The 22,736-nt window shown below is 42.1% G+C and overlaps 1 protein-coding gene across 1 annotated transcript; it reads right to left on the reverse strand.

The window, feature by feature from the left end:
- Positions 1 to 5,421: 5,421 nt before the first annotated feature.
- Positions 5,422 to 22,443, reverse strand: LOC119176217 (transmembrane protein 127). The gene is made up of 4 exons (XM_037427393.2): positions 22,201 to 22,443; positions 19,586 to 19,947; positions 15,912 to 16,082; positions 5,422 to 5,887 (listed from the first exon to the last, which is right to left on the reverse strand). Exons 2-4 carry the CDS (start codon positions 19,869 to 19,871, stop codon positions 5,532 to 5,534), a joined length of 813 nt encoding a protein of 270 aa, XP_037283290.1. The 5' UTR covers positions 19,872 to 19,947; positions 22,201 to 22,443; the 3' UTR covers positions 5,422 to 5,531.
- Positions 22,444 to 22,736: the final 293 nt, after the last annotated feature.

Raw genomic sequence — 22,736 nt, forward strand, 5'->3', positions numbered from 1 at the left:
AATTCTGCAGTTCCATTCTGCCTTTAGAAGTAAATGCTGTTCATGTATGTCTTTTGGCTTCTGTTAGATCAACAGACCTATCACACAAGCCAATTTGTACGTGCCGGATAAGAAAAAAATAAATGCTTATTCTAGCTACCTTGGCAAAGGTGTATGCTGCGTAACAAGGTGTACAGTACGCACTCAAGAATGTGCATGCAGTGTGCACACAGTAGGCAGCAAGTACAGACAAAGACAACAGCTGCATCTTTGAGCAATGAAAGTTGACAGTGCAGAATGCAGCTTGGTACATAATCATCTGTCTAACAAATACTTGATGACTATAAAAAATTTCAGGACTTAGTGTTGACCCATTTAACAATAATTCAGAAAAAAATGCTGAATTCTAATTGTTTGTAACTTTAATATTTAATTTTTGTTACTGCATCACAAAAAACAGCATTAAAAAAATACAAGGTGCCCCAGCTCATACTAACCAAGATTTTAAAAGATATGCTAGTATACAATGAGAGAACATAAACTATATGAACAATCTGAGATGAAAAGCATACAATTTTTCTTGAACTGTTTCTTGAACAAATGGATTTCAGTAAAAAAAATTAAACAATTTTGAACACTTAATGGTTTCAAATGGTCACTTTGGATCATGAATTGACACAATGTAGATTACATTTTTTGACCATGGCTGAAAATCACTGCCACACAATTCAACAACCGACTAAATTTGTCGTTGCACGTGCAAATTGCCGCTTAGGCGCGGCTTGGCGCAGCAAGTCAGATCGGCGCAGCACTTCCACTCCTGCAAACCACATGCATCTCAGTCAAGCGATACACCCCAAATGCATTCGAAACAGCAGAGCAGGCCACCCCCGCAGCGCGCACGCGACTGCTGCGGCATATTGGTTGTGATTGCATCAAAGGTATTTGGTTAAGTGCAAACTGTGCACTTAAAACTGCCTCTTTTAAACACAATATTGGGACCAACCATGAATGAAGGTGAGTGGGTGGCCATTAGACTAAATTTTGTGAAAAAATTTTCAAATGTCTCATTCAAAGCTTTTTCCCCCGAATTTAGTACCTGTAAAATTAACTACACTAACAAGAGTACCGAAAGTTGGGTGAGTTGGTACTGGTTCATGGCTATTTGGTTGTTTTCAATAAATCAGTTGTAAATTTGTGCCCGTGGTGTCTGTCTCTTCTCATCAGTGTTTTTTGTTACACAAGTAATAGCGTGAACCAGTAAATACACTAAGCCAATTGTGAAAAAAAAGCAGTATAACTTAGTCCTTCATAAATTGGCCATCAACATGCTTTTACCTGCATCACAATATAGTGCAACTGCACATTCTCAAAACACGAGTTAAAGTTTGGTAAGTCAACCTGTATATGTACTTTGTGTCCACTGCATAACCTACTTGTGCACTTAGTATCGGTTATCTAAATAAACAATTTGCAATAAGAAAAAAATATTTTGGCCTTTTTACAAAAATTAAAAAGCAAATATGTCAAAAGCTGTGTCTATAAAACATGTGGGCCAGTAAAGAATTACAGTTACCAATATATATAAACTGGTTACTTCTAACATCAATGGAACCAAAAGCACCATCAAAATCAGTCATCTCATCACTCAACAAACACAGTGCACAGACTAGTGGTGTTACATATATATCATTTGTAAAGATACTTTCTTCTTTAAATGCTTCACAATACTTAAATATGTCTTGATCATGCAGCCATTTGAAGAAAACTGTATATTCACAGCTATTTCCTTGAGGCTGGAAACACACAGAATCTCACAAAAAGCACATAAGCCACTAATAGATATAGATAAAACTATGATACACATACTCTTGCATAGTTACATGAAAATTCCTGAAACATCACTTTAGGCAGACCGCTGGTTCCTTTGTGGTAAAAATGAGCACAATGATTCCACAGACATTTGATTACAATACTTGCCTAGCGCATCCAGTTGACAATGGCCCTGACCATTGTGACGCATTGCTATGGCAAGATGTGGAACGCGCCAAAAATGCTGAAGACGGACAATACCAGGTAGGCCCTATGTAACATGTAATTTAAAGCTGCACAACAAAGGAAAAATAAAGTCAATGTATCGCATAATGTGCTACAAATGTGCCATCATGGTGAAAGGCTATACATCATCCACTGGATGACAGCTGTTAGTATATTCAACTGTATTTAAAGAGGTACTGACACCATTTTTCAAAGACGGATACGAGCAAGTGTGAAGATCAGAAAATCTTGATACTTTATTTTGATTTAAAGTCAATTTTCTCATAGTGCACCTACTGCCACTGACACTGGCTTGACGTCAGGCTACAGTAATTATTCTGGCGACTTCATGCGGAATTCTGGCTAGTTGTGATGACATCGTGTACCAAAATGGCTTATTGTGCGTCACCAAAACATTTAAAATGGCCGCTTGTGGGTTACCAATGGAATCACGGCACTGAGCAGCTACGTAAATGTCACAGTATCTTGCGGGAGCATCTGATGAGAAATTACTACTTTTTCAGGCTGCACTCACACTTAGCAGTACATTTTTTAGACTCTTGATGACTTGGCCTTCATTTGACAAAAAACAAAAAACAAAATAAAAACATTGCAACTGAAAATTTTCGTGTCAGTACCCCTTCAACAGGCCCACTGAAAGCAAACATTAAATCAATCTAAATGGTATAGTGACCTTACACAAACCTTCTAGCATTATCTGACAAAAAAAAAAAAAGCACATCAGCAATGAAGGTTACATCTGAGAATCACTTTCCCTTCTTATATTCAGATTCCGAAGCATGAACCATGGTTAATATGACACAACTGCCCAAGACACCCAAAATTTCACAACTGTTGAGACTCTACCGACTTTTCAAAAGACTGATACTTTCTGTGAAGCATTCTACTGCTTGAAATAATGAAGTTTTCACAAAGGATGCCCAGGTATTCTTTATCTAGAGATGAGCAAATTTCTGTGTGGAACAGGAAGTTTGCCACAACTGTTAATTTTATCCAGTATCTTGGTGACCGAAAATGAAACTTCTACAGTCTTCTGTAGTGATGCTGAATACAGCTCCCTGCTTAATCTTATTATCTTATGCAAGTATCAAAAAAGTTTCCAGGTAGAATGTTTCTCAATTTTCACTAGCAGCAAAACTTTTATGTCACAGTCAGCAATTTATTCGCATTGGCTGGCTAATGCCAAAAGCTGCGACACTGCATGGACTTCGATCAAATATGTGTATATATTGTTGTTGGTAGCTTTTTATTCACTTCATGTCTCAAACTAACAAACTTCTGCTTTTGAAATCACTGATACATTTGCAATTTAACCATACTAAGAAATCATGCATTCCATAACCTGTATCATTAATAACATTGTAAATATTATTCTGGAATAGGGCAGAGTTGTCTTCTACTAATCCAGCCTGACAAGATACATTTTACAGCACAGCTGTTATGGTCGAGGTTTACCATGTGTCGTAGATAAAAAATTATCACCATCATGAATTGGCACGCGCTCATTGACCCTTCAAGCGTACTGTACAGATGGTCAACATGAGAAGCCTAATCGCGCCAACCAGCTCGGCTGTGATACAGCCTTACGAGACTTATTTCAAGCTGAACTAGCTCTCTTTAGTTTCTTTTTGTCAAATTTTGAAATACGTATATATGCTTCAGAAAAGTTGCCATGCTTCTTTAAAGCTATTTTCACTAAAATTCATTACTCATTTACAATATTTTTGTTAATCCCTTATGCATTACAGATTACCTGTTTTGAACTGCATGAAATAAGTCCATTTTTGCCCCAATGAGAAAGCTATACAATAAGCAATGATGCGCCTCTGAAATTTTCTACAAGCTTCCAATTCCACAAATAATCTCCTTCAATCATGTGGAAAGGTTTAAAGTGACAATATCTATGGATGATAGGAAGCATTATAGAGAATATTCACTCCCCAACAGCTCACCAAGTAAAAATTTATTACAATTTTCAAAAGTTCATGCTTTAAATGGCAGAAAAAAAATTGTGGAAAATTAATAATAAAGAAGGTCAAATCCACTAACATATGTAATTAAGAAAAATCACTGTGTCACTGAACAGATGAAATAAACGAGAACCAGAAGGTGCAAGAGCCTGCTCAAGCACTTTGGTATCACAGCATGCCACTGCAGTATTCATCTATTCACTTGCAAGTCTCCTTTCAATATTTAGCAGTTCGTAAACTTCTAAAATGACAAAACATTTGCAGTGAACCTCAGGTAACCACAGAGAACAATTATTTGCAGAGATGCTAGCCTTCAAAGATTGATGCAAAGATGTCTCTGGTTTCACTCTAACTAGGTGAACAATTCTGGTTAAAAATATCCAGAAAGGTGTCCCGCAGAAGGTGGTGTCCTTATGTTCCAAAATTCATTTATGTTTCTTGTTCCTTATATTCCAAAAGTGGTTTGTGTATGTATGAGCAAGATATAGTGCCTATTCACAAACCAAAAAGGGAAGGTGCAGCTAGTTTGAATGATTTTCAATGCTTAATTTCTACTGTCGGATGGCCTCAAAACAGCTCAGCTTTAAATGCACTTTTCAACACAGCCTGTACTAAAAAAAAAAAAAAAATGTCTACTCTACACAGAACTTTTTACATTATTATGTTATGCCTTAGACAGTGGCTAGAGTAAATCAGCTAAGCTACATACTTGTTGCAATTGATGGTTCCCCAAGTGATTCAATGCTTGCATTAGTACAAGACAATGTTTTGAAAAGCTAATTATTGTTAAGGTAAAGCTGCTAATGAATGCTGTTGCTACAATTTACTGCACTTGCTTTAATGGGTATTTGCGGACATAAATTTCAGCTGTATCTGGTACAGTTTAGTATTATAGATTTACCAGCTAGATATTCTGGGAATAAGGAGTGATTCTGTCGCCTTCTTTTGTTACTTATGGACATTTAGCAAGAATAGCCTATAGATTCAATACAAACTGGTATAACTGATACAAAGCATAATATCAATGTATTATAGTATTTCATTGCCACATAAATTAAATGTTTCAGAGTGTTATTTAACATAGTAGCAACAGGCGCTGCTCAAGGTATGAAAATGTGCATAATGAACTACGTACAAAAGAACAAATTTGTTTAACAGTCAAACTTGCACGTAGTAAGTGCACCCCCTTTGAAATAACCTGCTAACAGCAGAATATTGAAGAAACATTGAAACTGTTGTTAATATTTTACAATGAAAACAGTGATCACCCACCAGTTCCTCGCGATGTCCTTTCATATCCTTATAATGGCTTCAAAACATTGGAAATCTTGCATTACCGGCAGACATGAGGCGTTGCACCGGTTCAGTAGCGGAGATTGTCTGTAATTGCGGAGAATGTTTGTAATTGTAGCTGTCACACGCACATATTTCTACTGGGAAGCAGCTTCCAAAACGAACATTTGTCTCCATGTGACCAGACTGTAGCGTTTCATTTGGTGAAGTGGCAGATGCCCTAGTTGCTTCTCATGGTGAGTATGGTGGCAAAGGAGGCAGGCTATGCAAGTGCGTCAAGTCCTGTCGGTAAGGCCACATTTCTGAATGTGAGATGCCCACTACGAAGGTCTCTCGTGAGAAGTCATCATCCAGCAGCAAGCTGTCAATGGTTGAATCACCCAGCCGTGTCACGAGCACAGGACGAGCCAACAGGTTCGCACCTGCAGCCAGGACAGCTGCAGCTCCAGCTGCTGCAACAAGGTGGTAACTAACACTGAAGCTGACTTCCACACGTGAACTCCGACTTGGTTTTGTCATTTCTTGTTGCACCTCCATCAATGTTGAGATGTAGTAGCATGTGCCGACAATTCCAAGACAGAGGCCCACTGCACAATAAAAAATAGAAGTCAGTTGTTCCAAAATGAAATGATGCATGTATCTTTCAAGCAACAAGCCAGGCCACTGAACTCCCTATCTACCTCAGACAAGAAACAATTTCCTAACTCTATTTAACAACAACATCGTAATGAGCTTTCCTAGACCGCTCAGTTATTTTGACATTTTAACAGTACTGCACTGTCCGAAATATCGGGTGGTGATTGTACGGGTGTGTGGCGGCCTCACGGTCGCACAGCAGCAGCCAGACACCCTTTCCCATCTTTTCGGTGAAATGTTAACGCATTGCGTTTGGGAAAAGGAAGTGATGCAAGTGTGCACGACAGAGCCGTAGTAGCTGCACAGTTGCTGAAATAAAGTTAGTTGTTTGACCTTCAGGGATGCGCTACTTGCTTCTCTGTGCTGATTTTCAGCTGTGCTCGCATCACGCACGACATTGGTGAGCCAGACGAGCAGCAAAAGCTATGGGCACCTCTCAAGGCACCGGCGCACCGACACTCTCCAGCGTTGACGTCAAACTGCCTCCCTTTTGGACTACACATCCTGCACTGTGGTTCATTCAAGTAAAGTCACTATTTGCTGCACGCCGCATCACGGCAGATTCCACGAAATACCATTACGTGGTGAGCAGTCTGTTGCCATCAACTGCTACCGAAATTCGAAACACGTTGCTTTCCCCACCAGCAGACAAGGTCTACGAGGCGTTGAAGGCAACACTTATTCGCAGGATCATGTCTCATCGCAGCAAACGCAATTAGGCTTCGAGACATAATGAAAAAACTTCAAACTACGCCACCGCGGCGAGCAGTGCCAGCACGGTGCACATACCATCAGAACTTGCTTCGCGTCCACACGTGTTTGTGCGCCATGACGCAGTTCATTGGCCACTCCAACCATCATACGACGGACCATTCAGAGCGCTACGTTGAGGTGAAAAGCAGTTCACTATCGATGTGCGTGGTCATCACGAAATCATCTCACTAGATCAATTGAAACCAGCACACATTGAAAATGCAGACACCGTTTTACATGTGCCTTCATCTATGACTCCACCCTGCAAGGCAGTGCTCGTTCAAACACAGATGATGATGATGATGTTTGATGTTTTATGGCGCAAGGGCCATTTCACGGCCAAAGAGCGCCAGTTCATCTTACTAAAAACATGGACAATGATTGTGATAAGCGGCTGTATAAGGGCCATAAAATTCCTCGCGGTAAGGCGGGTAAAAACATACAAGTAATAAAATCATGACCATGTCGTGAAAGGTGTGTGCGGTGTGAATAGATGACAAAAGTTGGTGATAATAAAAGACGATGGTGGTTATGTATGGCATTAGCACAAGTGCCTCGCACGTTCATACCCTTGCGTCCAAGGGCCGTGAGGCAAGTGCTTTCTTGTGTAACCACCGCAGCAAAAACCTCTCTGGAGAGGTCAGGCTACGGGATGCCCGGGTATATGATGTGAAAACTATGAATTTCTTTAAAAAACGCTAACAATGATTTGTGACTAAAAAGCGGTTCCCTACCGACGAACATTGCAGGGTGCAAAGGTATATGTTGTCGGTAGGGTAATGGAAAGTGTTGTTTTCTTACAGTGTCCAATTGTTTGCACTCAATTAAAATGTGAAGGACTGTCAATACTTCACCACATCTGTTACACAATGGTGGATCGCCACCGGACAAAAGGTGTGTGTGTGTCGTGTATGTGTGTCCTATCCTGAGTCTCGTTAGTATTACCTGTGTATGACGCGATTTCGATACAGGCAGCCAATGGCCAAGGTGTGGCTTAATAACGTGTAGTTTGTTTTGTGTGCGTGTATCCCACTTGCTCTGCCAGTATACTCTGAGGTTTCGTTTGAGAGACGGCTTAAGATCAACGGCCGGGATTGATATGGGTGTAGGGGCAGTGCTTTTATGGACGGATGCAGCGAGCTGATCCGCCCTCACGTTGCCTTGAATCTCACGGTGCCCTGGCACCCAACACACTACAACATGTTGTTTGAGTGTGTATAGTGTGCATAAAATGGAGTAAAGTGAGACAAGGACTGGGTTTTTGTGTTTTTTAAGACTGTGCAGAGCCGTTACTACACTGAGGGAGTCTGTATAAATTACTGCTTTTTGTATTTGTAATTGCTTGATGTGTTTAGCCGCCACAAGTATCGCGTAGGCTTCCGCTGTGAAGATGCTTGTGCCTGGATGTAGAGGGCCAGCATCCGAAAAGGATGGGCCGACAGCAGCGTAGGACACAGAGGAGTTAGACTTGGAGGCATCTGTAAAGAACTCAGGACGTGTGTATTTGTGTTGAAGTTCCAGGAAGTATGTTCGGATATGGGCAATAGGCGCATGTTTTGTAACTTCAAGAAAGGACACATCACAGTCTATAGTCTGCCACTGCCACGGTGGCAGATATGCTACAGGAGCCATTAAACTATGTTCAAGTGAGACTCCAGTTTCCTCAGCTAGACTTTTCAGGCGAACTGAGAAGAGCTGCCTCATCGAAGGCCTGTTTTGAAACAGAATGGAGCTCGACAAATCAATAATAGTGGAGTATGAGGGGTGCTTCTTATCTGCTTTCACCTTAAGGAAATAAACAAAGGACATGCAAGTTCTCTGCAGATGAAGCGACCACTCATTCGACTCAACATAAAGGCTTTCTACGGGGCTGGTGCGAAAAGCACCCGTAGAAAGGCGGATGCCCAAATGGTGCACGGGGTCCAGCATCTTCAAAGCACTTTGTGTTGCAGACTGATAAACAATGGCCCCATAATCTAAGCGGGTGCGAATGAGGCTTCGATACAGATTCATGAGACATTGCCTGTCACTACCCCACGTAGTACGTGACAACACTTTTAAAACATTCATGGCTTTTAAACATTTTGTTTTTAGATACTTGATGTGCGGTACGAAGGTCAACTTGTTGTCCAAGATTAATCCTAAGAATTTATGCTCCACATTGACAGACAGACGTTGACCATTCACTTCAATGTCAGGTTCTGAGTGCATGCCTCTCTTTCGGGAGAACAAGACACACGTGCTCTTTAGTGGGTTCAGTCGGAATCCGTTTTCCTCTGCCCATTTGGAGACCTTGTTTAAACCTAACTGAACCTGTCGCTCACACATGGCCAAGTTGCATGACTTGAAGCCAAGCTGAACGTCGTCGGCATATGTACAATAGAACATATTGCGGGGAATGGACAAGTGCAAAGAATTCATTTTAATAATAAAAAGTGTGCAACTAAGCACACCACCTTGTGGCACGCCTGTTTCCTGGACAAATGTTTGGGAGAGCACACTGCCCAGACGGACACGGAATGTCCGGTTTGACAGGTAACTTTCGATTATATGAAACATTCTTCCGCGCACACCAAGGTGGGACAGGTCTCTTAGAATTCCGTAACGCCATGTAGTATCATAAGCCTTTTCGATATCGAGGAACACAGAGAGGAAATATTGTTTATGGACGAACGCGTCTCTGATCTGTGCCTCGATACGAATAAGGTGGTCTGTGGTGGATCTACTTTCTCGAAACCCACACTGAAATGGGTCGAGCAAATTATTTGTTTCAAGAAAATGTACAAGTCGGCAGTTTATCATTTTTTCGAAGACTTTGCACAAGCAGCTTGTAAGTGCTATAGGCCTATAACTCGAGGGTAAAGAAGGGTCCTTGCCCTCTTTCAAAATGGGAATAACAATAGCCTTTTTCCAGGAGGTAGGAATAGTGCCAGAAGACCAAATAGCATTGTACAAACAAAGTAAGGTTTTTCGGGTTTCGTTTGGTAGGTTTTTTAACATTTCATACATCACACGGTCAGAACCTGGGGCAGAAGTACTGCAGGAGTTTAGAGATGTTTGGAGCTCAGCTAGATTGAAAGCTTGGTTATATGCCTCGTATCTAGTGGGTGTTCGAGTTTCTGCTTTTCTATTCTTGTTCTGTATTTTTGGAAAGTGTCAGTATAGTGGGACGAGCTGGATACCTGTTCGAAGTGTGCACCGAGGAAGTTTGCCTGATCTTCCAAGGTATCACCCTGAGTGTTTACGAATGGAAGTGTGTGTACTTGTTTTCCTGCTATCCTATCGACCATGTTCCAGACTTTAGCCTCCTGTGTGTATGAATTAACCCCTGATAAAAACTTCTGCCAGCTTTCTCTTCTGGCCTGCCGACGCGTTCTCCTGCCTTGAGACTTTATTTTCTTGAAGGTTTCAAGATTTTCGGCTGTCGGTGAGTTCCGAAGCAGCCTCCAAGCTCTGTTTTGCTGTTTGCGCGCGTTTCGGCATTCAGAATTCCACCATGGCACACGTCGTTTTCCAAGGTGTCCATTTGTTTGTGGGATGCATTTTGTTGCAGCATCAATCAAAAACGTTGTGAAGTAGTTCACAGCAACATCAATGTTCAAAGTACAGATGTCATTCCAACCTAGACAAGCGATAGTATGAAACTGTTCCCAGTCGGCTCTGTTTATGAGCCACTTGGGAACACGTGGTGGACACTCAGTTACTGTCGTTGTGCTCAAAACTACGGGGAAGTGGTCACTTCCGTACAGATTACTGACGACTTTCCACTGGAGTAGAGGCACAAGAGATGGAGATACTATGCTCAGGTCTATGGAGGAGTAGGTGTTATTAGCGAGGTTATAATAGGTTGGTTCTTTTCGATTTAGGAGACACGCGCTCGACGAGATAAGGAACTGTTCGATCAGTCGACCTCGCGCGTCATACCGAGAGTCACCCCATAACCTGCTATGCGCATTAAAGTCTCCAAGGATAACATAAGGCTCCGGAAGTTCATCAATTAGAGAGTGTAAATCGCGTTTTTGGAGCTGATAGCTAGGAGGAATGTAAATACTGCAGATTGTGATCAGTTTATCAAAAAGAACCGCTCGAACAGCCACTGCCTCAAGGGGTGTTTGGAGTTGTAAGTGTGTGCATGCTATTCCTTGATTCACTATGATGGCAACACCTCCGGATGATGTCATAGCATCAACACGGTCTTTTCGGAAAATAACATATTTACGAAGAAAATTTGTGTGTTTTAAATTAAGGTGTGTTTCTTGTACACACAGCACTTTTGGCGAGTGTTCATGTAAGAGTTCTTGGATGTCGTCAAGGTTTCTGAGAAGGCCCCTGACGTTCCATTGTATAATTTGAGTGTTCATGGTGAATGTGAAATAGTGCTGTGTGTACGAAAAGCGAGTGGCTGCTTAGACGGGGAGTTTGAGTTCACTTAACAGGGCCATCACCAGGCCCTGTTATTTGCTTTTTTGTTTTCTTGGCGCGCTCCAAGGAGCCACGCCGCTCTTTCGGCACCAAGGGTGCCGATGTATCCATTGCCTCCTCGGAGGCACTGGATGCCCGCACATGCGGGCTGTTAGTTCGAATTTTGGGCCTCGCCTGGTGAGGGGAGGCCTTGAGACCCGAAGACTCTGGAGTCTCCGGTCTCTGTTTGGGAGTAGGCGGTGTAGCCTGGGCTACAGCCGCCTTGGGGGCAGGTGCCACAGCCGACGGCTCGCTCTGCGCAGGCCGAAGGGGTGGCGAGGGCTGGTGCGGCGTTGCCCCCTGACGCGCCGCATCAGCATATGTTGCGCCGTAAAATGGCGACACTCTTCGTCTTGCTTCTTTGAATGTGATGTTTTCTTTGACTTTAAGAGTGATGATTTCTTTTTCTTTCTTCCAGTTAGGACACGAACGCGAATACGCGGCGTGTTCCCCGTCACAATTCACGCAGTGAGGCGTGGTAACACAGTTATCAGATGGGTGGCCGCGGCCACCACATCTTGCACAAGTTTCCTGACCCCGGCAGTTCTGCGAACCATGACCAAATCGTTGACATTTATAACACCGTCTCGGATTGGGAATGTAGGGACGGACAGAGAGTTTGATGTAGCCTGTGTCTATAGATGAAGGCAGTGTGCTAGATGCAAAAGTGAGTATTATATGTTTGGTAGGTATTTCTTTGTTGTCGCGTCTGATGACGATTCGTTTCACATCCGTGACATTTTGCTCTTTCCACCCTTCAAGCAGTTCCTGTTCAGACATTTCAAGAAGGTCTGCTTCTGAAACAACTCCGCGTGAGGTGTTCATTGATCTATGAGGTGAAACAGATACTGGGATATTGCCAAATGCTTTGAGACTGCCAAGTTTTTCATAGTGGTGTTTTTCTGGCAGCTCAAGGAGAAGGTCTCCGCTAGCCATCTTTGTAACCTTGTATCCTTGGCCAAAGAGCTCAGTCAGAGATTTAGCAACAAGAAATGGAGATATGGCTCTGGCTTGTTTTGTTGGCTTTTTACTGTGCACTACATGGAATTTCGGAAAGCATTGTCTGGGTTGGTTGAAAAGTAATATTTCATCGGTGCGTCCCCTCTTAAGCGGAAGACGATCTAGGAGATGGGGAAATTCAGGTGTTCCCATAGTAGTGTACTTTTTTTTTCGGCAGCAATGGCGACCACCCACCATGGAGTCCAACCAGGGGACGCTGAAGCACTTAATAGCATAAGGCTGCAGACGCCAGCCGTACATTGCCACTATAACCAAATATAACTACTCGAGGTTGAGTAATTACACAAGGTTAACCCTTGCTGCCAGGAAAAATTGGAAGTAAATGGAAGAGAGAAGAAGACAGGATAGATTTAAAGACGAGAAAAGACTAAGATGTAGGAAGAGAGAGATAGGAAAAGGCGACTGCCGATTTCCCCTGGGTGGGTCAGCCCAGGGGTGCCGTCTACGTGAAGCCGGGGCCAAAGAAGTGTGTTGCCTCTGCCGGGGGGCCTTAAAGGTCCAATCACCCAGCATTGGCTCAACCCCCAGGATCCCCTTTTCCCCGGACACGGCAAAGCCACGCACGGCTAGGCGTGGGAGGGAGCCGAAACTCCCCCGTTAGCTCGGGTCCGTGGTGTCGCTTGCTCGTTCAAACACGCCAAGTCACAAAGACACACAGAGGACAGGTCTTCAAGGCGCTCCGTAGTATGGATTTGTGAACAATGTGAATCGTGCTATGAACGCTCATTACCTCACTGGGAGGGGAAGTGATGGGGCAGCTTCACGGTCGCACAGCAGCAGCTAGACACCCTTTCCTATCTTTTCAGTGGAATTTTATCGTGTTACGTGTGGGAAAGGGAAGGGTGCGCGATCGAGCTATAGCGGCCGCACAGCTGCTGAAATAAAGTTAGTTGTTCTTTGACCTTCAGGGACGCACTACTCACTTCTCTGTGGTGATTTCTAGCTGCGCTCGCGTCCCGCATGACAAGTGTTCATAATTGACTGTCATTAGTTGCTTTATTGTGTATAGCAGTCTGAATAAATTCAGGGCTTTGGTTGGCAGCTGTAGGCCTGATTCGTGCAAGACTCAGACTCATTAGAAGTTCTCAATTAAACAGTGTGCTTCTGGCTTTATATGAAATAAATACTAATACAATAAAATACCGCTAGGATGAACATGCATTAAATGAACTATTGAATTGAATGAACATTTTCTCTAGATCACCCACCAAGGTATCATTCACAGAACCCAGTGCTAATGCACTTCAGTTAAACAAATTCAGTGCAAAATGCATTTGGGTTTTACGAATGTACTCTGTGACACCGTCTAATTTCTCCCAGTCATACTGATCACATTGACAAGTACCACGCTTTTTGTAGCATAGGTTTACGGTCGCTTCTCCAATCAGCTCCACCAATGGTGATGCCACCAGGGCTAATTGCAGAGGCCACGATTTTACACTGAAAATGGTGCTTCATTACTAAGTGTTAACAGTGGTCCTCAATTGGCCACCTATGACACTCACATCGAGACGTGCACCACACCGACTACAGTGTGGAGCATGTTTCGATTGTAGTGTGTGAGTGAGTGTGTGAACAACTTCATTGAAACCAGCGGATTAAGGCATGGGCATAGGCCACATCAGAAGAGGGGAAGAGACCCAGTCTCCCAGCCAACTCTTGTGCTCGCTGGATGGCCCATATATGATCACTGCTGATTTGACCTCGTCAGCGCGGCTTTCCATCGCACCCAAGCTGTTTTCAGGAGATCACATTTTCATCCTGTAAATGTGCACATTCCCATCAAATGTGTGTCAGTGAGTACATGCATAGAGCTTAGGGTCGATGCGATTTTGGGGTACCGCATTGAGGAAAATTCTGGTTTGAAGTCGGCCCCAGTAAAAGACCCGAGATATAACTAGGAGTTAGGTAGCACAAACCTGTCCCTCGACTTTTGGTAGAATTGGATAATGCCACACAATCTAAACATCCTCTCTTTCTCCTTACAGGCTTTTCCTCTCGTTACCTTGTAATATTTTCGGATAAAAAATGGGATGCAGGTGAATTTCTGTTGAAAATGTGTACAGCTAGCACTAGTGCCACAAGGCTGGAACTAACAGCAGAGTTAGTGTTCGAAAAAGCTTTTTCGAAGCTTTTGCAAGCAATACTAAGTATTGTTAGGCTTGGCTGTACTTCTACAATTTTGCTTGGTTCCCCAGTCTACAAATGTGTCACGTGTTTTTGGAGGAAACATGCCACAGGACTAGCTGTTACTTGGTTTTTGGCAAGAACACGTAACATGATCAGTTGCTTTGTGACACTAGTTATGTGACAAGCTGTAACGCAATTTTTAGTCACAAGACCAGTTAGTCATGTGACTAGATGTTGCGTGATTTTAGTCACGTCACTAGCAGTTATGTTGCTTGAGTGGAATTGTGACACATGACCAGCTGTGATGTGATGTGGTTTTGGTCACATGACTAGTCGTTATGCAATGTTGCATTATTTTTATTCATGTGACTAGAAGTTGCGTGATGTTAGCTCCGTGGCTATTTACATGATGTTACATGGCTTTCAGCCACAGAACAGTTATAGCACTCCACGGCAGGCAAATTGGCATGCATTAAGGGAGCGAAACAGAACGTGAATAAGAAGACGAAGTGAGCAAGTTGCTGGTTCATTTCCATTCATACTACCTTGCACAACGATAGGCTTTATCAGCTCTGCTGTTCATAGAGGTGAAGGAAGAAGTAACACTTGAAGAAGCACTAAACATTTCGGCTAAAGAAGCATTGAAGTGCTTGGATAAACTAAAGCACTTTGCCGCCAAGCAGTCTTAAGTGCACAAGTGCCAGGAATAGAATACCACATTCTACACAAGATGCTAAATAAGCATAAATGCACATGTGGATGAGCAGTGTGACAAATAAATAAGTTGAAATTTCATTCGAACACTTGATGTTTTCTTTAGCTTGTGATAAGAAGCTGTAACGTAGCAGGTTCAGTTCAGTGAACTTTCATTTCAACAAGCTTTTTAATGAGGTCCCTTGAAGCTCATTCAAGTGAAGTTTTATTGAATGCAAGTTTACACAACTCGCGTCCAAGAATTGCAGTTGCAACATAGGAAACGTAGTATCTGGTTCAGCACACTGCTTTTTCGTGAGTATTACAGATCTCTGCAACACCCCTTCCCAACAGACCTCTGATATTTCCATATTTCCCATTGTTTTAATTTCTGCAAGTCAGAGTGCATGCAATGCCAGGGTGTTTGCGATGCAAACTTAGAGTGCTGAGTGCCTCCAATGCCAACTATTGCCATTGCATGTACTGCTGATTATTGCATGCAAGCATTCCGTCTTCTTTCCATATAATGAAAAATTATTTTCTAATCTGTGGTTCAAATAAACTTGCCAAAGAGACATATATTCAATTAGCTGATATGCATATAAAATACAAATAACATTATGCTCATCTGAAATGCATGAAATGAAGACCACAAGTGCTGCAAAGGCCCTTATGTCTTCAGAAAATAAGCCACCAAACTGCATCTCACACAATAAAAAAAAAGAGAAGAGGTACCTGCAAGACTTCAACATGTACGGGGGGGGGGGGGGGGGGGGGGGTCAAAAGTTTCCAGGCCACTATGCCATGTATCCCTATGGGAGCATGGTCTGGAAACTTTTGAGACCTTCTCAGTACATCTAAATAAAAACCAGCAGCTTGGCCACATGCTATTACATACATACACACAGACATACATACCTGTCACAATGCTGCAAAAAGCATTTCTGCGAATGGTTCTCAACCACTTGTAAGTAACACCAAGGGCATCCATAAAAAACTGCAGCAAACTGCTCACAATAGCCAGAAAACACAAAACTATGAGCACTCTTTGGAGGCTGACGATGGTTGGTGTGACACAGTCTTTCATCACTGCAAGAGAATGTAAAATGAAGGTTAGAAAACTTGCAAACAGGTCTCACTATCCTCCCAAACATTATAATTAAAATATTCGGAATATACTGCTGGCCTTGCTGAGCAAATTGCAGTGCCTGAATTTATAGTGCTGTTTTCAAGGGAAAAGCTATTACACATCATTTTGCGAAGCTCTAGAGTATTAAGCACACTGGATATATCACAGTAAATACATATTAATTTTACATTGTAGTTTTGGCACAAAACACCCCAGCAATTATAATAATTTTACTGTATCCCTGACTAACATCACATGATATAATACCAAAGCATAAAGGCATGTTCGAATTGTGTAATTTCCAGTACTAGGCTACTTCACAGATGGATGCCTGTTTTGCACCATTTAATGGTAAGCAGTTCCAGCGAACTAGTCTTCAATTACTTTTAGTTTAACTGCTACACCCCGTTACAACTCCCTTACCTTATGCCCTCCCCCTCTAACTTTCATTGGAGAAGAAAAAAAAAAAAAAAAAAGAGAGAGGCTCTGCAGAGCAGCACTGCAACTTTTGAAGAAAACCAATACTGGAGATTTTCCTTAGAAATGTAGATTACTAGACCACAATTTTTAGCCATGTCTTTTCTAATGTTTTTCTCTTTTCAAACTTTCTCAATGGCCAGAATAACACTTCCCCCACATCATTATTTGGATCGGCCAATGGCGAACGAAGTCAGAAAACTGATTTAAAGGCACTGCTACAGAATAACTGTACTTGTTGATGCATCTGATCAATGCTGTTTCAATGAAGAAAAAAAGATATAAAGAAAATAGCTTGAGAACTGACAAACGTAAGTTGAGTCAGCTTAAATAATTTCATAATTACAGGCAGAGCAACTTTAAGGCTATCGATATGAATACCACCCTGATGAACAAAGTGTTATCAAGTAGTATGGCATAAACACGTTGATCACTTGTCTACATTTACTCCAGAAATTAGCATCATTAAGTAGTATTTCACAACCAAGCTGACCTGTTGTGTACATCTATTTCAGAAACTATTAGAGGTTCATTTAACACTAAAACTGAGGACAGAAACAAGCTAATGTAGCTTACAATCATTCAAAGTTACAGATTCTTTGCTGAAAGCAACGAACACAGATGAAACCAGATAGAAGCTTCCAACTGCTTCACATTTCAATCTGTGAATAACCTTGAGCAAGTGTCAAATGCGTGGCAAACAGCTATCAGTCACTGTGTTTGTAGCAACAGTTGTGGGCACAGCGCTGCAACAGTGCACCCATAAAAAAATGTGGCAAGTAACAAAAGCAATATGTGCCATATCACTGCAGAAACAATTATGACCTTATTTGTTACGTGCACTAAAGACAAAGGCCTGTGCTGAAACATTACAACAAAATTTTAGATGCGAAGCATCTCTTTTTCGGGTCTATGTCCCGTGGCGCTGGCACTCGCACTCACTGGCAACTCTCCGCAACTCACTGGCAACTCTCCTCCTTCGCCCTCTCTAACAGCTGAGCGTTACCCACACCACTTCTCTCTTAACACCTGCTTGCGCTCGCTTTCCCCTTCTCTCTCCTCTAGGCATCCCTCCAACGACATTAACACCCCCATTGCGCATGCGCGTCTTCTCCCCTCTCTCGTCTCGCAACGCCGACGCAGGGAGCGTCTACGCTCACTCCCCCCTCTTCTCTAGGCATTCAGCCCGACTTAGTTTACACTGCCATTGCACATGCCTGTCCCCTCCCTCTCTGATCTCCTACACTCCCTCTCTTGCCTCGCAACACCGACGTAGACAGCGTCTGCTAGCGAGTTTCTTGATTGAAAAAACCGACAGCTCGCGCTGCACAACCGTTCACTGGCCACCCTGTATATATAGCCACTAGATCTTAACCTTCAAGGTAGTGCCAGTGGGAGACTTCTCCTGTGTGTAGTTGAACAATAAAAGTTCGCAGCGTGTTAGCTAATATAGGATTGCAGGTCTCTGTGTTCAATCAGAGTCTCCTGTCTCTCACTGTTTATTAGCAGCGATTGGCATGTTCCAGTAGGAAACACCGGTCTATCACAGTGTGCTTTGCGCCTCCCCAGGTTTCTCTGCTGTGCAATGCTGTGATGAGCGCCAGCGTCAACGTCACCGCCAGTGTAAGCCTTAGGGCCCAGTGCTTCGCATGTACACATGGTTCCCTTTCGCAGGAAATGGCGTAGTTTTTTTAAGCGGCAAACAACCTCAGTGAGAAACCTGATCTAGTAGTGTAGGTTGGCAAACAAAAAGAAAAAGCACTGTGACATGCCAACACAGCCCTGTCATGTGCCATGGGATGCTATTTCTAGATATCTCAGAAGAAAATCAAGAAGCTCGGTCATCATTGTGGTGTCAATTTTATGACTTGCACACGAAAGTTCTCAACAAATTCATTGCACATGACACCATTGTAACAAAATCATGTCAAGAAAAAAAAAACAAGTGCCTATAATAGTACCACGTTCCCCAGTGGCTGAAGTTATATTGAACGTTTGTCATTGGCAAAGCACGCATATGGAAATAAGCAACTTCCTGCTATAAGAAAAACCAAGTGAGGGCTGGCTGGCTAAACATATTTGTCCTTTTTGTGTGAATTTACAGATATACAAGGGAAAGTTTCTCTTCGGCAAAGAATGCAATTACAGTCCATAGTCATTACAATTGATCAATACACTATGTCTTTCTGGATATAACATCCCGTTCTTCTCATATTGATCAGTTACTGCAGACCAAACATGAAATTAATAATGCAACAATGTTGGGATGTGAATGCATTGGCTGGAAATTGAGTTGAAGCAACAAAATCGAATCCAAAAGGCAAGATCAAGCATCGTAAACACCAGAATAGTAAAAGAAAGGCCGCTAAAAAGCAGTTGCTCATAAGCTCTCATCTTATTTGGGATCCATAATTGACTATACAGATGAGACTATCTTGAATAATGAGCTCCATCAATTGTTCAGTTAGCATATGCTCCATAGAGACTACCTTAACCACCGTCATGATAGGAGAGTGAATGTAGATAACATTCCCAGTGACTTTTTTTTTTTTTCTCGTACGGAAGCGCACCAGTGGCTTGACCAACATGTATGTCATATCATGGCCCATATACAATCTGCTCCTATATTATATCCTACCTAACCAGCCTGTATTGACTTTGGTGCTCTAGGTGGTATGAGCTTGAATACCACTTCACTTGAGATGGATTTTTGTCAATAATAATCAAACTTTTCATCCATCAAACAAACATGAACTGGTTTAAAGAAACTAAGCTACCTGGCAGCATAAAAAACATGAAGTGCATATCTGTACAGTTTCTGGAAGGTGATAAATGACACACACACATTCCAGCTTCATTTCCTTCATTTCATCAATGACACAAACAGCTTGAAGTTTTGGATATCAGAACATTCCCTCTCATCTTGTCTGTTTCCTAAAGTTCTGGTTGCGTAAGAATAAGCAAACACAAAACCAGCTGAACTTACCTTCATTCCACCCATAATAGACATAGGAAGGCAATCGTGACGGTCCGTTGACGAAGTGCCGGGGAAATACCTCAAAGTAGCCAACATAAAAGAAATTCTGCACCCCGAGGTATTTATGGCCACAGCCACCGCCCTGAAGATAAAACCAGCGTGGATGGACTAAGGCTGTGGAAAGTGTGGCAATGACAACAATGCTGAGAACTGCTGCCAATAAGTTCCGCTCGCGCTCCTTGAGGCGCCAGTGATGGGGCCGATGATGTCTCGCTGTTGCTCGCTCCAAAGGCATGGTGCACACAGTCTGCACCTCTAGCTGCGTTTTGCCTAAGGCACCATCCACATACTGCAGTCACCACTAGCTCCTCCTGCACAGACCATAAGGTGCGCACGACTGTAAATTTCTCGGCATCCATTACACGCTCAAATGTATGCAGTCATTCACAGGCTACAATCATATGGCAGTTTTCGCGAGACAAGAAAAAAGCCATATCTTTGTGGCCTATGCAGGGACGTAAAACAACTACCCTGCAAAAAGTAATTCTAGACAATCACTGACATGTAGCTAGAAAACCCGCAATCGATACAGTGAACACGCTCAATTTCCTGCAGGACCAGAAAACATCTAAGTTGTACAAGTGCCAGATAAATAACTTGAAAAAGAAAAACTTTTGCATCTAAGAGCATACTTAAAAGAAGAGCATGCTTCCTCTTCCATACCAGTAAAATTATTCAAAACATTACTTGACAGTAATACATAAAATAAAGTCCTAATTACAGTACTAGTAATAGGTTAAGATATCACAAGGGATTTCTAAAATAAAGCAAGCACAAGGAGCATCAAATTACACAGCAACATTAGGTATGGAGAACTGCATACAAAAGAAGCCTGATAAAGCAAACTTTACAAATGATAACAAAACAATGTAGGCATCAGTACAAGTGGAGCTTACAGTGAGCAACAACTTTATGTCAGGTTCAAGGAAAAAACACTGCATTTCTGCTTTGCAAAAAAAATCTTGTTAATTTGTTGATTTTTCAGACAGCATTACGAATTATTGAGTGTCTCCCACTACATTCAGTCAGTTCTCAATGGAAAAGTATTGCTGAAGTTTTATTAAACAAAGACTATTCCCTTTCATTTTTTTTTGGCTATTCACATTTTTTGTATCACTTTAACAGGTGCTTTTTATACAACCACTTGAAGTGGTTAGCTACCTTCTGCTTCTTTGTATTAGAGCAGGTGAGCTTTACACACAAAACAGGGTAGCATGGTTTTTCAGGCAATTGTGCAGTTATCGAAGTTAAGCACCAGAAAAATATGTGGAAATTATTTTCATCTCAACATCATCAACTACCCAACCTCGAATTATTTTAATTACTCACTTATTAGTATACATTACATTTGTCAGATTAAAACTAGTCAGCTTACAGGAATTTCCACTGCATTAGAAATTCTGAAGTTTCACTTTCAACATATCATTGAAAACAACTGGCATTACTACTAACAGCTCTTAAATGTGCCATGTAAAAGAAAAAAAAAGGATGATTTGCATTTTAGTAGCATAATGTACTTCACTGAATAATCACTCATACTTGTTCCCATAAAGAATATCTATTGGCAGAATGCTTTAAGAGTTAATGCATACACTTTCATGTGACTCTTAAATGAACATGGCACATAATAATGGTATGTTACATTCGAACAGTTGAAATGTGAGAGGTCATGCACGAAGACCAACGAAAAATTCAGCGCTGAAACAATTTTCTGGAACAAAAGCCTCATGGTGTGAGGCTCACTTTTCAGTGAAAAGTAGGCATAATTTGAATAAACATATAGGTTATCATGCAGCATGGCTAAAGTTGCACTTTACGAATGCACTTAAGATGAAAAAAAAAATCAGAACAAAAAAAAAAAACGCGAACAAACAAACAGAGAAACGCAGTGCACAGATCAGTGAGCAGCAACTTGCACCTGTCCTGACAAAGTTTGCTTTTGAGGTCACTTCTAGTCCCTTGCTGACAGTTAAATTCGCGCGAGAATCGTGGTGCGCATTTAAGTTTGTGCAACGGTGCATATGCTAACACCAGTGCTCACATTAAACCAAAAGCGGCGAACAGATATGTTGTTGTCTACAGCCCCTGCATTCAATTAAGATAGCATATCCTGCTGAGAGGGTTTGCACTGTAGCCCGTCTGTCGTGATACAAGGAGCGCAAAAGGAGCTAATATAAGCTATGATGCAAGTATACTCGTTAAATCAATTTCGATTTATTGATTGCTGTTACACAAACGCCAGATGTTCACTTCCGCAGGTGAAGCCAAAGAAGTGCGTGTGACAAACGAGCTGAACAGACTACACGGCAAAATACGATCATTTCAAAGTTAGCCCCATCCACGGTAAACCTAAATAAATGTGCAGATTACCGAACACAGTTTAATACATAGGCTTGGGCTGCTTCATGGTCGCTCCCATAGCTATAACACATTGTAAAATGAAAGTATTCATGACCTTGGAGTATGACTCACGACAAAAAATATACAACACCACCACGATGTCGAGGTTAGGTCTTGCGTATCTAAAGGGCGGCACGAAAATATATTACACACAGCATGCCTACATTTTCTTGCAGTCTTAGGCTGGAAGCGGTGAAGCGTACAGATGAACTTCGTGTTGGATGCAGCGACTTCCGAAGACTATTCTACACTTTGCTGCAACATGCAAGGTGCAGTCGTTGCAGATTAAATGAACATCATGAACACAACTTATGTAAAGGCGTCCTCAAATAATAAATAGAATGCACTACAAAGTATCAGCGAAGTACTGCAGTACATAAGTACAGCAACATAAGTAGCACACAGATCTGGTAGTCAGTGGTAGGTGTTCTGTGGATCTACGAGCTAGCGCTTCGTGCTAACGTTGGTGTGGCGTTGACTTGCAGTCAAGTGGACCATAACATTTTTGCCCGTTAAGGCATTTTCGCTAACTGTAGCACTCACTCAATCTTTTTAAAGTTCTTGCTTTTTTTTAAAGTTTAGGTGTTACGAGGTGCTACCACATATGTTCTATGGTAGGTGTTCTGTGGTACTACGCTATGCTTTGTTCTGCAAACCACTGCTACAGTACCACTGCCATCGACACCACGCTACGCCGCCA

Source organism: Rhipicephalus microplus, chromosome X, assembly GCF_043290135.1.
Source record: "Rhipicephalus microplus isolate Deutch F79 chromosome X, USDA_Rmic, whole genome shotgun sequence".
NCBI lineage: Eukaryota > Metazoa > Arthropoda > Arachnida > Ixodida > Ixodidae > Rhipicephalus > Rhipicephalus microplus.

Excerpts from the sequence above, each read along its gene's own strand:
- LOC119176217 (XM_037427393.2), bottom strand. The coding sequence starts at position 19,871 with ATGCCTTTGGAGCGAGCAACAGCGAGACATCATCGGCCCCATCACTGG. Across the intron at positions 16,083-19,585 it reads CTATTATGGGTGGAATGAAG|TGATGAAAGACTGTGTCACA; the intron begins GTAAGTTCAGCT and ends ATTCTCTTGCAG. Across the intron at positions 5,888-15,911 it reads TTTTTGCAGCATTGTGACAG|TGGGCCTCTGTCTTGGAATT; the intron begins GTATGTATGTCT and ends TTTATTGTGCAG.